The sequence below is a fragment of the Pteropus vampyrus genome, unplaced genomic scaffold, assembly GCF_000151845.1.
Source record: "Pteropus vampyrus isolate Shadow unplaced genomic scaffold, Pvam_2.0 Scaffold307, whole genome shotgun sequence".
Lineage (NCBI taxonomy): Eukaryota > Metazoa > Chordata > Mammalia > Chiroptera > Pteropodidae > Pteropus > Pteropus vampyrus.
This window is the reverse complement of record NW_011889088.1, coordinates 932,346-948,476: the sequence shown is the minus strand read 5'-3', so window position 1 is coordinate 948,476 and position 16,131 is coordinate 932,346. Positions and strand designations below refer to the sequence as shown.

Sequence of the window (16,131 nt, the reverse complement as noted above, 5' to 3'; positions counted from 1 at the left end):
GTTTAATCTTTATCCTATTCAATTTTCTTCTCAACAGTTTCCATACTCTGACATTTCTGGCTTTTTAAAATTATTATTATCTCTATCCTTTCAATAGCATATAAGCCCCTTATGAGCAGGGACTTTTCTTATTTGCACCAAGTCCCTAGCACCTAGAACAGTGCCTCCACAGAGTTGGAGCTCAATAAACATTTGTCGAATGAACACATTAATCCTCATACCCTGCCCAAATGCCATATCCTCTATAAATCCCCAGTGATCTCCCCCTTCCTTATTAAAATATTTCTGTCCTCCCCAAAACTGGAACCATCCCTTATTTGTCTCTATATTTTCAGTTCCCAACATAGTATCCCATGCTCAGTATTTTTTCCCCGATATTAAAAAATGTTCATTTTATTAGGGAAAAACCCCGCATATGTTCAAAAAACAGGAAATGTTGCTAAAAGTTCAGGGTAGAGAAAGTGAAGGATGGTGTATTTTGAATAGAGATCTTTTCAAAGTGATATAAATAGAATAAAATTATGACTGAATGCACAACAAATCAACCTGAGGGTCAACCCGTCCCACTGATGTGCAAACAGCAACCAAGGCTCAACTACAACAGGAAGGCACACACAACCCTTACTGGGAACACACCTGGAGCACCTGGCTTAGGTGACCAGGGAAGACTGTGCCATTGAACCCCACAGGACGCCTACTATGTAAGGCTACTCTACTAAGACCAGGAGACATAGCAGCCCTACCTAATACATAGAAACAAACACAGGGAGGTAGCCAAAATAGAGAGATAAAGAAACAAAAAGACAAAGAAGAACCCAGTAATTAAAGAACAGAACAAAACTCCAGAAACAGAATTAAACAAAATGGAGACGAGCAATCTACTGGATGCAAAGTTCAAGACACTGGTTTATATGGATACACAATGAACTTAGGAGAAGAGTAGATGAACTCAGTGAGAACTTTAACAAAGAGATTTAAAAAAAAAACCATAAAAATTGAGATAGAAAACATAAAAAAAGAACCAGTGAGAAATGAAGAATACAATAACTGAAATGAAGACTACATTAGAGGAAATCAACCAGAGATTAGATGAAGTAGAAGACTGAATCAGTGATTTAGAAGATAGAGTAGCAGGAAACACCCAATCAGAACAGCAAGAAGAAAAAAGAATCTGAAAAAATGAAGATAGTTCAAGGGCCTTTGGAACAACACCAAGCGTACCAACATTCACATCACAGGGGTACCAGAAGACGAAGAGAGAGAGCAAGGAATGAAATATTCAGAGTGATGAAAAGCAAGGACCTACAACCAAGATTACTCTACCCAGCAAAGCTATCATTTAGAATCGAAGGACAAAGATCTTCCCAGAGAATAAAAAGCTACAGGAGTTCATCAACGCCAAACCAGTATTACAAGAAATGTTAGAGGGACTCTTGAAAAAGAAGAAAAAAGAAGGAGGAGGAGAAGAAGAAGGAGAAGGAGAAGAAGAAAAAGATTAAAAATATAAATAATAAAAGGCTATAACTACATATCTATCAACAATTATTTTAAGTGTAAATGAATTAAATGCTTCAATCAAAAGATAGGATGGCTAAATGGATAAAAAAAAACCCAAAACCCTCACATGTGCTGCCTACTCACTTCAGATTGAAAGACACATGCAGACTGAAAGAGATGGAAAAAGATATTTCATGAAAATGAAAATTAAGAAAAGAAAAAAGCTAGTAGTAACAATTATACCAGACAAAATAGACTTTAAAACAAAGGCTACAACAAGAGGTAAAGAAGGACCCGGTAATCCCATGCCTGGGTATTTATCTGAACTAACTCAAAACACTGTTTTGAAGGGACATGTGAATCCATATGTTCATTGCAGCATTATTTACAACAGCCAAGATATGAAGGCACCCTGGGTGTCCATTAACAGATGAATGGATAAAGAAGTGGTACATATATACAATGGAATATTACAATCAGCCACAAAAAAGAATGAGATCTTGCCATCTGCAACAACATGTATGGTCCTAGAGGATCTTGTTCTGAGTGGAGTAAGTCAGACAGAGAAAGATAATAATCATTTTGAGGGTTGCCATATGGGAAGGGGTTATGGATTGGGCAAAAAAGGAGATGGGATTAAGAAGTACAAATTGATAGTTACAAAATAGTCCTGGGGATGTAAAGTATAGCATAAAGAATATTACATAGCATAAGTCAATAATATTGTAATCACTATGTATCATGTCAGATGGGTAGTAAATTTATCAGGGTGATCACTTCGTAAGTTATATAAATATCTAACCCACCATGTTGTACACCTGAAACTAACATAATATTATATGCCAATTGTAGTCAAAAAATAAAAAAAAAACTATTTAAAAAATTTTTAATTAAAAAAAATAGAAAATTGAAGGAATTTCTATATGGCAGGAGGAATGAGAGAAAGACTGATCAAATGAGGCTGGCCGCGTCAGCAGGGGCCCAGACACGGAGGGCTTTATAGACCATACAGTAGAGGCAGTCGCTGAAGGATCCTAAGGAAGGAAGTTATATGATTAGATTTATATTTTTGTAAGACTATTCCAGCTGCAGTATAAGGGGATTGGAGGGGAGTAAGACTAGGGGCAGGAAGACCAGTTAGGAGGCTGTTGCAATACTTACTTCTTATTTCATTTTTCCCTCCCCAACAGATACTTGGATTAACTCATGCTTTCCAGAAAGTATCACCATCGAAGATCCTATATTCAACAGTGAAACTGCAACATACACAACAGAAATGGTTGTCAGCAACAGTATACACTCAGCACCATCTCCTGACATAACTTACTCTCTTACACCTACTCCTGCTCTGGCTTCCACTTCTACTCCACGAAAAAGAAAATTAATTTGCAAAACAGAAACTTTTACAGAAATTACCACCACACCTACAGAAACTGAATCACATATTAAATATAAAACAGCATTCAAGAATGAATCTGTTGGGTTTGGAGGTAAAGCCTTCTGTGTCTGCATTGTGTGTGTGTGTGTGTGTGTGTGTGTGTGTGTGTGTGTGTGTGTGTGTGTTTATATATAACAGACAATACATAGAAACTAGGCTGTCTCCAGAATGGGCATTCAAGACCCGCCAAATACAGATAAAAGCTTAATGCAAACTCAACTTTCATAAAGTCATAGAACCTGAGGGCTCTTAAAAACTTTAATGACTAAACTAAAAATCATGAGTACAAGATAGTTTCACTTTTAAAGCTCAAAGACTTTTAAAAATAAATTACTATCTATTAATATGTAAAAGTTCTTTTTAAAATATATACCTTAGATACCTATGACTAGAAAGTTTATTTTCTTAGTTAAAAGTTAAGGATCTTACACTTAATTAACTCCAAACTTGAGAAAATGGACTCTCTCTGTCCTATTGCAACGTATAGAATATAGAGAGTATGAAAGGCAAGGCCAAGGACTCTACAGGCGAGAGCAAAGAAGCAGACGTGGGCCTAACATCCTAAAGGGCCCCTCCCTGTGTGGTCAGGGAGAGGGCTTTTCTCCTTCACTGTCTTTTGTTTCTATCATGTGTAAAGATGAATTGCTAGAAGAACAGTGCACAGCGCCGTACACGTGAAGGACCCACAGGCCATGTCTCTGTTCCTCCAGGTGTTCCCACGGCTCTGCTCGTGCTTGCACTCCTCTTCTTTGCTGCTGCGGCCGGTCTCGCAGTTTGCTACATCAAAAGGTGGGGTTGTTGGCGCATTGTTAATCTTGTCATCTCTGTGACGCCCCTATCTTGTGTTTTTCCAGGGTTGTTATTAGCATTTTCCTGGTCAAAGTGGTGACAGCGGTCACCTTATACTGTAAATTTTCTCCCTCATCTCACCTCTCCTCCCTAGCACCCAGTCTTCCCTACTATTTCAGCACATGCATGTCATCTGGCCTTTAGATATAGGTTACTGGCTGTCCCTTTGAAAATCAAGAAATTAAAAAAAAAAAAAAGATCGACATCTAGAGGAAAATGTATACGCTTTATTTGATTTTTAATTCTTTGGTTTTGGTGGGAGGATTGTGAGGTCAGCCTAAAGTGTGGCCTGTGAGCTAACTATCTCATTTAACGAATCCGTTAGGGTGCAGATGTGTTAATGTATCCGAATGTGCATGTGTTAGCAACTCTCTGAGATAAAGATATCCAGTCGCTGTGCCAATATGGCCATCACAGACAAAGTATTATCTACTGTCATATGCGTTACATGGAGGTCTCTCACTTTAATTCTATGTTTATGCCTACAGGTATGTGAAGACCTTCCCTTTTACAAATGAGAATCAGCAAAAGGAAATGATTGAAACCAAAGTAGTAAAGGAGGAGAAGGCCGATGATGGCAACCCTAATGAAGAACCAAGGAAAACTGATAAAAAGCCAGAAGAGCCCATGAGTCCACCCAAAACTACAGTGCGATGCATGGAAGCTGAAGTTTAGATGAGAAACAAAACAACACACCCAAGGCTGATTTATTTCCTGATACATATCCTGGTCCTAGATGAGAAAACTAAAAGGGCCAAAGAACCAAACAACAAAGGCCAGCCTTGCTTCCTAACTGGAATCAGCTCAGGGCCACCTTTGGACTGTGTAACCAAAGGAAATTCTCTTCTTACTGCAATCCTTTCTGGATCCTACCCTCCTACCTCTAAAGCTTCCCGCAGGCTTTCCAGCCTGGTTTTGTCCTAATAATAGTGGGAGAAAGGAACTTTGCAAAGCACAAGGACCTAAAACAGCTTATCAGAACACGTTTATAAAGAGGCCTCTAAGCTAGCTGAGGATAGGTGAGTTGAGAGCCAAGAAACCACTGAGACCAGAGATTTCTCTATTGACTCCGCAACCCAGATTCCTTCTTCAGCTCTGAAAAGGAAACATTTATACCACCTGGCATGTCCTTCTCAGCCAGGCAACAGCAAAAGAAGGAAGGAAAAGTTTGGTGACTGAAGGCCATAGAGATTCCTGTGACTTGAGACCTGATCTCCGTAAAGCCAAAATAGAGATAAAGAATGAGGCCGAGGATATTGACAGCATATTGTCAGCAGGGACTATAAATACAGACAGGGTCAAAGTATTTATCTCTGAATAATTCGAAGTGGAATCATTTTTTAGAACACACCCCCACTTCCTTTTTTCTCTCTGCTGCTGCTATTTTTTCCAGAAGAATATACTTTTACAAGAAACCGAAAAAAAAAACAAAAAAAAACACCCCACAAAAAACCTCTTACAAATTTCTGTTTTTAATCTGAGTTACAGAAATTATTACTGAGGAAAATAATCATGTTAAAAATCAAATCTAACAAACATTTGCTGAGTGTGTACTATATGTCAGGCAACATGCTAGGTATTACATTCTGTAATTGAATATCATTAGTCAATAGATTGGATATAGTATAATGTTGTTTGAAACTAATATTTTTCAGTTTCGATATCCCTAGCTTATCCACTTCCAAAAATATTTTTTATTTTTTGCTGAGACTAATCTATTATTTTCTCTAATATGGCAACCATTATAGCCTTAATTTATTATTAACATACATAAAAAATACATTATTAACTTTATACATCAAAGCACATTTTTAATGTCATTAACAAATGTATCGCTAGCTATTTTTTTTCCAGCAAGAAGAGCCTACCACATGCAGAAATATTTGTAAATATTCATGCTGAAAAAATAAAAGCATTTAGGAAAAAACTTTTTTGCTTTTTTGCTCTCTTATTTACATAGATTACATAGATATATTACACCTTTCATACAAAATTAAAGTAATCCATTGTTTGCAAAACCAAGAGAGCCAACTTTGGTTGTTGAAATACAAACAAGTGTAAATCCAGTAGTATATACATACCATGTGGGGCTGTTCTTGCTTCATATTGATGCAGGACAGCGCAAATTTCCCCACGTGACGAGAAAAGAAGAGAGTCCCTTGGCGGAAAGTGTAAAAGAATTCAACACACATGCCAAAGTTGGCGTCAAAAGGAAAGTTTATTAGGAAAGGGATGACACTCCACAGATAGAGTGTGGTCTCCTCTCAGAGGCAGAGAGTGAGAAAGATCAAGAGAGATGTGGAAAAACAGAGTAGGGGGGCGAATGTTCAGGGAATTCACTTTATATATCGTTATTTAGTTCCTGTGAGTTATTGTTTAAAAGACTTCGTTAACCCATTTCCTTTGATATGGACATACAGTGAAGAAGGGGAAGAATATGTAGTCTGAAAAGGTAAGAATATGTAGAGTGAAAGGCCGCTGGCAGTTCCCAGGCTTTAATTCATAGGTTCCCTATGATTTTAGTCATAGGGAATGACTCTTGGTTCCTGTTTCCCCTTCGCAGGTGTGAGGAAAGGGTTATTAGTAATCCCAGCAGAAACCTTCCTTTGTTCTGAAGGTCTCCTCCTGGCCTGGTGCAGAGCTGATCAGCATATTGCAATCTCTGAATGTAGCTTGATTAAATTTTTAATTTTCTTGCCTCCTCTCTACATTAATATGGTCTTATTTTAAGTTGGTCACACACACACACACACACACACACACACACACACACACACAACGGTCCTTTCCTTGAGATTCAGGTCCTGACCATCCCAATCTGTTTCAAAGTTCCCAGGTAGCAGGAGATTCAGGATAGCTCATTTGACCTGTTTCTCCAGCTTTTGTCTCCCCCTCTCTAGTCTTCCCTCCTTAGACTGCTAATATCTTGTCCTCACAAGTGACCCCACAGCACCTTGATCCTTTCATCTCAGAGGCCATAACTGACTGGCATAGTCTTTTTTGGTTGGCCCACAGAGTATTTATCTTAAAATTTGGTTTAATTGCTAAGAACTAAAAATCAAGAGATTTCACACATTTATATTTTGGGATTCCCTTGAAAAATTGGAGTATCTGAAGATAGAGAATCCATATTCCCTCGTAGCAATAATTATCTGATACTGAGTAGTGGCTGTCCTCTTGAAAAGGCTATTCCCACTCCACTTAACCAGAGTCCTCATTTGCAGTCCTCTATAACACCCTCGTGCCAAAATAAACGTGCCATTTTCTATGGATCTTGTAACACTGTCGTCTCCCTGCACCCAGCCCATTTTGTTCATTTGCAACCTGCCTGACCCTGAAGTCTATGAGTTTGAAATTATAGTTTGTCAGCCCTTAAGCTTTATTGGCCTCGTCTAGTTCTCAAGGAATGAAGAAGAAAAAAATAATGGAAAAGTCTAAGTAGTGGTCTTCCTCCTGTGTGTGCTGAAAAAATAATCAGATCTCCCACTCTAGATACATCTGTGGGTATCTACTCTGTGTTAGGATACTAGCATCCTCTGTTAATTTAGACAGGTACATGTCCTACCCAGGAAGAGAAAGGGGGAAGGAGAAAACCCCACCCAACCACATAATCAGTAGATAGCCCAAATGTCATTTGCAAACACAATGATAAAATACGTGACTCCCAACATTATGGAAGGAAGGAAGGGAGGGAGGGAGGGAGAGAAAGCTTACATTTTTTGAGTACCTGCTAAGTGACAAGTCATTTTCACATGTTGTTCCATTTAACTGCCATGTCTTCCCTGAGAAGAATTATTACAATCATTTTTTATTAAAAGAAAATTAAATGTTTAGAGGAGTTAAATTGCTTTTCTGAGGTCACATATCTAGTTAAGTGGCAAAGGTAGGATTCAATCCCTGGTTAGAATGACTGCAGAACCCATACTCCTTTCCCTATACTGCCATGCTCTCTTTCCAATGACAATATAGGGATATAAATTATTCCAACATGTGAGCCTGAAATCAGTCACTTGCCAAAAACAACAGTGGAGAAATAAAAAAAATAAAAAATAAAAAAACACAGATTCCTGCCCCAGCTTCAGGGAATCTTTCTTAAATCTTTCTTAAAAAGTGAAACATTGAAGAACTTTGAGAACTACCCCTCACTGATGCAGACATCAACCTTAACAAAGATGTACCTGGTCCAGCTCAGGTGGTCAGAAAATGTAAGCTCCTCTAAACTCTTTTTTTCAGAGTAAAAAAATTAAGACCAATGTCACAGATGGCTACAAGTAGAGCCTGGTCTAGAATTCTCCTTCTTCCTAGTCAAATTTTCTTTATTCTCCACTGAACAAAGAAAAATTGGATGAACATAAGAGAACATCCCAGTTTGGACCTACAATCCAGCCTACCAAAGCCACTCTTTAAACGAGGCAGATAGACAGCTATATGATTATATTCTCAAGTAGTGTAAAGGATCTCCCTCCCCAGAAATGCCTCTTCTTCTTGCTTCCTAGGCTCAAACATCTATTTCTTTGGGCAAAGGTATTCTGTCCTGAGAAGGAGTTCCCTCCAAAATTGCAGACTTTTTAAAAAGACCAGGCCAACTGTCAAATATTAATGTGTCAAGGTGGTTCCACTAAAGACAAGCTGATTTCTAAGGGTAGAAAGCTGGAATAAAGCAGATGACTTGAGGCCCAGTGCATACTTGCATATAGTGGGAGTTTATAAATGTCCATTGGTTTGAAAAACATTGAATTATACTGATTTCCAGACCAAAGAATCCTACATTTTATTGCCCTTCTCTAGACCTTCAGCTAGTGTCCAAAGCAAAACTAATTGCTCTAGGGAAGAACATGTTTCTAAGGGCAATAATAATAATGTGCAATAAATTCTTACTCAGAAATGAGAGTTACTCACACCAAGAAAGAAAGAAAGATTTAAGTTCCCAAACAAGAAGAAAAGCAATTATTGGTCAATTCGCTCTTCTAGTTAAATGTAAATAAAATTTAGTTGTTTAACTCATAATAAATCTATATGTGAGGTCGTATAGAGCATTTTAATAATACTAAAGTCAGCTGGGAGCACTCTCCTCTATGTTTATTCCCCAGGAAATGCCAAAGTTCTAAACAGTGCTTATTTGATTTAGGATGTCTTTTTTTAGTATGTAGAAGGCCATTAATTTTTTAAAAAATAAACTTATTTTATGATAGTTTTAAACTCACAAAAAGTAATACAGAGTTCCCACACCCAGTTTCCCCTATTATTTACCTCTTCCAGTATTATGGTACGTTTGTCTCAATTAATGAACCAGTATTGATACATTATTATTAACTTAAATCCATACCTTATTCTGATTTCTTTACTTTTTATTTAACTTTTTCTGTTCCAGAATCCATCCAACATACCATATTAAATTTACTCATCGTGTCTCCTTAGGCTCCTTTTGGCTGTGATTTTTTTGTTCTTGATAATCTTGTCAGTTCTGAGAAGAACTGATCAGGTATTGTGCAGAATGTCCCTCAATTGGGATCTCTCTGATGTTTTCTCATGATTACACTGGAGGGAAAAAGGAGGACCATTGAGAGAAAGTACCATTTTCATCAGAGCATATCAAGGGTACATACTATAGATATGACCTATCACTATTGATATTCACCTTGACCACCTGGATGAGGTAGTGTTCATCAAGTTTTTCCAATGTAAAGTTACTATTTTTCTCTCTTTCCATACCGTACTCTTTGGAAAGAAGTCATTATGCATAGCCCATACTTAAGTAGATATCCTTGAAAGCAGAATATCTAGATAAGTTATTTGGAATTCTCCTACATAGAAGAATTTATCTATTCTCCCTCATTGATTTATTCAATCATTTATTTATACCAGTATGGACTCATGAACATTTATTTTCTACTTTAGGTTACAATCCAATACTATTTTTTTAATTGATTTATTGCCTAAATTATTCCAGCTTTGCCCATTGAAAATGCTTTCAGTTTGCTCCTGTGTCCTTTTCACCTACCCCCATCATTGTGTTTTTATTGAGCGCTTACTTTCTGACACTACAGTATATTTCAGGTTCATCATATATTTTCTGCCCAGTCCTAGAGTCAGCCATTTCTCCAGAAAGCACTAGTCCTTATTTTTCTTTTCTTTTATTCTCTTTCTTTTCTTTTCTTTTTTTTTTTTGAGAATGGTATTAGAAACCAACATGTAGAAATTAAGTGTGCTCATTGCTACTGAGGTGTCATTGTTTCTAGGTCTTCTTTCAGAAAACCAAACAATAGCAGTCTCAAGAGTTTCAAATTTCACAGAACAATTATTCTTTTTCAAATTTAGGGACCAAAATAGGTTTTCCAACTTTTTAATTTTTTTCAGATAAAGACATCTGAACGTTTTACTACTATCTAACATCACTATTATTTTATGAAATATAACAAAGAAGAAGGATATAAAATCAGAATAAAAAGAAGTCACTAAATGTCTAGTTTTTTTAAAAACTACACCTTATTTTTCTCATCTTACTATGAGAAGCAATGATGACTTACTCATTAATAAGTACAACCAAAAAATTAACCTTTGCTAACCAACTAAAGGAAATAATTCTTTGACCTACAATTAAGATAATCTTTCAGGATAATGTGAACATGCTGAGAGTAAGTAAACAATTCCTACGGTTGGGATCTAACTCATTCTACCCTCCCAATTGTCTCTCCTTCCGATTTCTCCTCCCCACAGCCTTGTTCGCTACATGCACATATCATCACTGCCAAACAAAGAGACAGCAGGAGAGATGATTTACAACACACAGTACTTTGAACCTAACTATACTAAATGTTATAATTTAGGCACAGACTGTAGAAACTCAGAGGAGAAACTACAGATTTATTTTATCTGAAAAGGCTTCAGGAAGATGGTGGTATCTGATGCAGGCCTTAAAGAATATATAAAATTTTTGACAGGAAAATATGAGAAAGAGCAACATGAGAAAGCACAACACTCTAAGCTGTATGGTCTTGGAAAGGCACAGAGCTCTGGAAAAGGGAGCAATGTTCCCTAGATAACCAATTATAAATTGTGGCTGCAGACTAAGGTGTCATGGAAGTAGAGAAGAGGTGGAGGGAAAATTAGAAATGTAGAAAATGGAAGTATATTAGAGAGAAAATAGTGAGGTTGTTTTGATGATGTGTTGTTTATGGTACGGAAACAGAGTATCTGGGAAGTATGCAAGTGACAGACTTTTTAGTGTGTTCATTCTTAGGCTAAGAGAAAAGCTTTAGGACCATCACAGAAACAATAAGATTTGGGGGATTCTGAAAGATGACTCTGGTGATGGTGATGTAAAATGCGGACTAAAAATATTGTTAAACCAAACCTAGTTGATCATTAGAACTATCTATGGGAATCTGTAAAAGCTCAAAGTCATAGGATCCCAACCAGCACAATAGAATTAGAGTGTTTTTTCATGTGTAAGACCTAGGGATCTGGAAGCAAAATACTCCCAGAAAATCTGATCCACCTGGTCCCAGGACCAGTGAATGGGAATCACTGAGCTGGAGAAAAGAGGGATTAGGGACAATAAGACAATAGTGTGAAATGATAAAGGCTTGGACTGTCAATGGCAGTGCAAATGGACAGAAAATGGGTTCCAGAGACATTTCTGAGACTAAAACCAGAAACACTGGCTATTGATTAGATATTAAAATAACTCAAAGATATTAAAATAACTCAAAGAAGTTTTCAACTTGGGCAAGTACATGAATAACATGCTAGCCAAGTTAGGAAATGAAGAAAAGGAATGCATATTTGAGCAAAAAGATAATGAGCCTAGCTTGATCACATGTCGTTTGTGGTATGGAAAGAGAATATCTGGGCAGAAGTATCTAGAATGAAGGTAAAATTTTAGATATGGGAAAAGGCAAGACTAAGGATAAAGATTTTTACACCATTGGCGGCCCCGGAAGCGCCTCGTCCAGGGCGGCGGTAGTGGTGGTCGCTGTGATGCTTGCGGGGCTAGGCGGCTGACTGCTGGGCTAGAAGCGGGCCCGGGCCCAGAATTTCGGTGGCCACTTCTCCAGCCCGGCTTGCGCCATGGCTACCTCGGCCACCTCCTCTGAACATTTTGAGAAACTACATGAGATCTTCCGCGGCCTCCATGAAGACCTACGACGGGTGCCGGAACGGCTCCTGGGGACTGCAGGAACAAAAGAGAAGAAGTTGATCAGAGATTTTGATGAAAAGTAACAGAAAGCAAATGAAACGCTGGCAGAGACGGAAGAGGAACTACACTATGCACTCTTATCTTTCCGTAACCCTATGATGTCTAAGCTTCGAACCTACTGGAGTGACCTTGCCAAACTCCACCGGGAAGTGAGAAGCATACCTTTGACAGCCCCACCTGGGGGTCGAGGAGACATGAAATATGGCACATATGCTGTAGAGAATGAGCATATGAATCGGCTACAGTCTCAAAAGGCGTTACTTCTGCAAGGCACTGACAGCCTGAACGGGGCTACCCAGAGTACTGAGCTTTCTAATCAGATTGCCACAGAGACTGACCAGATTGGCTCAGAAATCATAGAAGAGCTGGGGAAGCAACGTGAAAAGTTGGAATGAATCAAGAATAGACTGGTAAACACAGGTGAAAACTTGAGCAAAAGTCCGAAGGTTCTCTGGTCAATGTCCAGAGAAGTGACAACCAACAAGCTACTACTTTCCATCATCATCTTACTTGAGCTACCCATCCTGGTAGGCCTGGTTTATTACAAATTCTTTTGTTAGCATTGAACTTCCCGCAGTTCCCTGTGAATGAATGGTGTTAGAGATGTGGAATAAGCATACTGCTTCTGTGAGCTAACGGTTCATGGATGCACTGTGTAGCCAAACTGGGAAGAGGGAGGGAAGACAGAAAACCAATCAAATGTGAAGGAACAGCAACAAGATCAGTGTGATATACCAAGGTAATAAATGCTGTTTATGATTTCTTTAAAAAACAAGAAAGGAAGGAAGGAAGGAAGGAAGGAAGGAAGGAAGGAAGGAAGGAAAAGAAAAAGATTTTTACACTATTAACATGCAAATATCTTGGAAGGAAATAGAGAGAGGTTAGTTTGGAGGTAAAAATAAAATGAAGAAAACTATCTAATAGTTGACAGTGAAAATTGTGGCAAGACAAACATTAACATGTGACCTTTACTCCTCTAATTGTCAGTCTAATTTTCCTCCTATTGTCCTTCCTAAAAAGGAAGGATTTGCCTTGCTGGACAGAGTCTAAGTCAATCTATATAATGAAGAAATGAGGAGACAAGGACAGAGGGGAATCGGGAAGAGAAAGAATCCACATGGAGCTAGGTGTCAAGAGACTTGAAGAATATGTGGAAGGGGATACCCCAGAGTGATTGTGAGCTGTGATGAAAATAGATAGGATTGAAAAGGAAATGTTTACAAATTTTGCTGTGGTATATGTATTTAAATCCCGTTCACGGTTTTTAAGAAATGGAAAAAAAAATCACTTTGAAGTTAATTTTGGTTGCTGTGCCATGTTTCTTTCACTTCAGGACCACTCCAAGCTTGAACATCAGAGATCTAAGTTTAATAACAGATAAAGAATTATTAGACTTGACGATACAGTAGGAAAATACAGTTTCTGGAGTATTATCATGATAGTAAGAAAATACAGACCATGGAGTAGTATCATTCAGAGAACATGAATTAAGGGACATAGAACTTGGATGGTGGCATTAGATACTAACTGAACTGAGATGAATTCTATTGTCTTAAACACCATCTGACGTCTCCTTGCTATTTTCCAGACTTGAGTTCAAGCTCTTGCTGCTTTTCATATATACCATTGTTCACCCTGTTTCTAGTCTCAGCAACCTCTCTATCACACCTATCATCCATACTTTTAACCTGTGAAAGTGAATTGTCTTTGATACAGAGCTTATTATGTCCTTCTTTGGACCTTCAGGGCTCCCTATTATTTTTTAAAAGCAAGTCCAAACACATTACTATACTGGGTGGATATGGTGAATTAGCATTCAGCATCCATTTCAAATGTGTGCCTTCCTAAACTCTTGTAGAGGATGGAAAACTAAATTATTTTTCCCAGATTCTATAGCTGGATTTATGTAATGCAAATTAGCTTCTACCAACTAATGCACCCCCACATGAGTTAGGAGGCAGAAAGAAAGAGAGACCAATTCTGTGCTACTTCAGCTACTGCTGCAGCAAGATTATCATGGAGATACTGGACTTTTCTGTAACAAAGTTCCAGAATCTAGCCTAGCTTCTTGGGTGTGAAGAGGCAATTAGTCATACCAGCAATTTGACTTAGTTCTAAGTCCTTCTAATGATTTTATAAGTATACATAATTGCCAGTGTTAAACTTTTTATTTAAAATAGTTGGAGAAGTTTTTGTTTCTTTCCAGGGAAGCTTGACTGATACAAATGACACTAAACACTTTCACAATTTGGCCTCAAATCTTCATCTCGAACCTTATCTCCAGTCATTCCTATAAGGATATTTCATGCTATAACAACATAGGATTATTTGTCATTTCAAAACTTAATTTGTACTTTACCTTGATTTGTACTATACCCGTTTCTTGTTTCAATTACCTTTGCTTTTCTTCCAAATGATATTAGTTATCTATTGCTGTATAACAAATTACTCCCAAATTTAATGGCTTGTAACAACACTTATTGCTTTGTGTTATTGTGGATCAGGAAGTGGGTCCTCTGTTCCAGAGCTCTCCCAGAGTTGCAATCAAAGTGCTGGCCAGGACTATTTCCATCCCAAGGCTCTACTTGGGAGGAATAAGTTCTGAGTTCACTCTTATGGTTGTTGGCAGAATTTGGTTCCTTGTTTCCTGTTGGCCAAAGTTTGCCCTTAGCACTTTCCCATGTGGAACTCTCCATTGGGGCAGCTTAGAAAATGGCAAATTACTCTTCAGAGGAAGCAAGAGAAAAGTGCCAAAGAGAGGGTGCTAGCAAGATAGAATTCATAATCTTTTAGACCTAATCTTGGATATGACATTCCATTACTTTTGCTGTATACTATTCATTATAAGCACCACTAGAGGGAATTATACAAGAGCATGAATACAGAATGTAGGGACCATTGGGGGCTATTTTGGAAGGCTACCTCCCATCAATGAATCTTCCTCATTTCTACTTTTTGCATTTTGTTTTTATATCTATGTTAGCATATGCTACATTGTATTATTGTTATTTGTACACATATTTTATTTTTCCTTTCATCTTTAGCACTTGTGTAGTACTGCAAATCTAGCGCATACCTAGTTGGCTCTCAGTAAATGCTGTTGAATGAATGCGTACATTCTTTGGGATTTCATGAGATCCAAGTTGTAACTTTTATCAATCTATCTATACTGTGTTTTAAGATCATTCAGTACAAGGCCAACTGTTCCTGTCCACCTAATATTGTTCTTCTTGATCACTTTCTTTTGGTACAGAATGCAGTTGTGAACAAGCCAGAAGAATGCACGAAGACTATTATACTTGAACTTTAGTCTCTGAGTTGGCCATTGACTTACCCCTCTGAGCAATCTCATATTAATATTTATTTGAACATGGAAACTGCAGTGTGTTTTGGACTGTGTTCAAGTCAAAGAATGTTAAGCTCCTTCAGGAACCACAAAGCCAATAAATATTGGCAAAAATTTAGTTTCTTGAACTCGAGATTTTTATTTAGTCTTTGAAGTCTAGGATGCTTTCTTGGCAATCTGGAATTCTGCATACTAAATAATATCATTTTCTAGAAATTACCTTTTTGAGAAATTTCCATACTTTTATTTATTACTACCCCAATTATTATTGTCATCTGATTTGGATTTAGTCTTTAGCTAAGTTGAAGACATTTTTCTGTGATAAAAAAAATTAATTAAAAGTAAAATTTCTATGAATACAAAAAGACCAAATATAGTACTTCATTGTGCATATTCTTTTACCTATGAAGATTATCATTTCAGCAAAAGTCATAGATAATAGTAATAACAGAGACTTATATTTTACAAAACTTCATAAAAATAACATATAAATGATACATAAGTATCATAACAAAATATTTTTAAATGTTATATTTTCTTCATTAGCAGATTTTTAAAAAGAACTTATTAAAGATAAACTATTAAGTGGAAGAACACAACAGAAACTTCCATGTAGTAGAGATAGGAGAAGATAATGTCTAAATCTGAAGATCCAGCCTGGAAAGTGTGTCTGGGTTGTAAGTCTGGAAAAAGGTGTGGATGAGGTATATGTCACTAGGAGACATCAGAGATGACATGACACCATAGATATTCACTGGTGTCTGGACAAAGGCAAGAGGCAAACCTGATCCTAATTTAGAC

At 37.5% G+C, this 16,131-nt stretch overlaps 1 protein-coding gene and 1 pseudogene across 1 annotated transcript in view; both read left to right on the top strand.

Annotated features, from left to right (window-relative positions):
• Window positions 1-4,459, top strand: part of LYVE1 (lymphatic vessel endothelial hyaluronan receptor 1) — a 13,633-nt gene extending 9,174 nt beyond the window's left edge. Inside the window, exons 4-6 of the mRNA XM_011377250.1 lie at window positions 2,688-2,987; window positions 3,646-3,724; window positions 4,273-4,459. Of these exons, the coding sequence (XP_011375552.1) occupies window positions 2,688-2,987; window positions 3,646-3,724; window positions 4,273-4,459 (566 nt within the window). The remainder of the gene's footprint in view (window positions 1-2,687; window positions 2,988-3,645; window positions 3,725-4,272) is intronic.
• A 7,395-nt stretch (window positions 4,460-11,854) lies between these two features.
• LOC105303555 lies at window positions 11,855-12,544 on the top strand (annotated as a pseudogene).
• The last annotated feature ends 3,587 nt before the right edge of the window (window positions 12,545-16,131 follow it).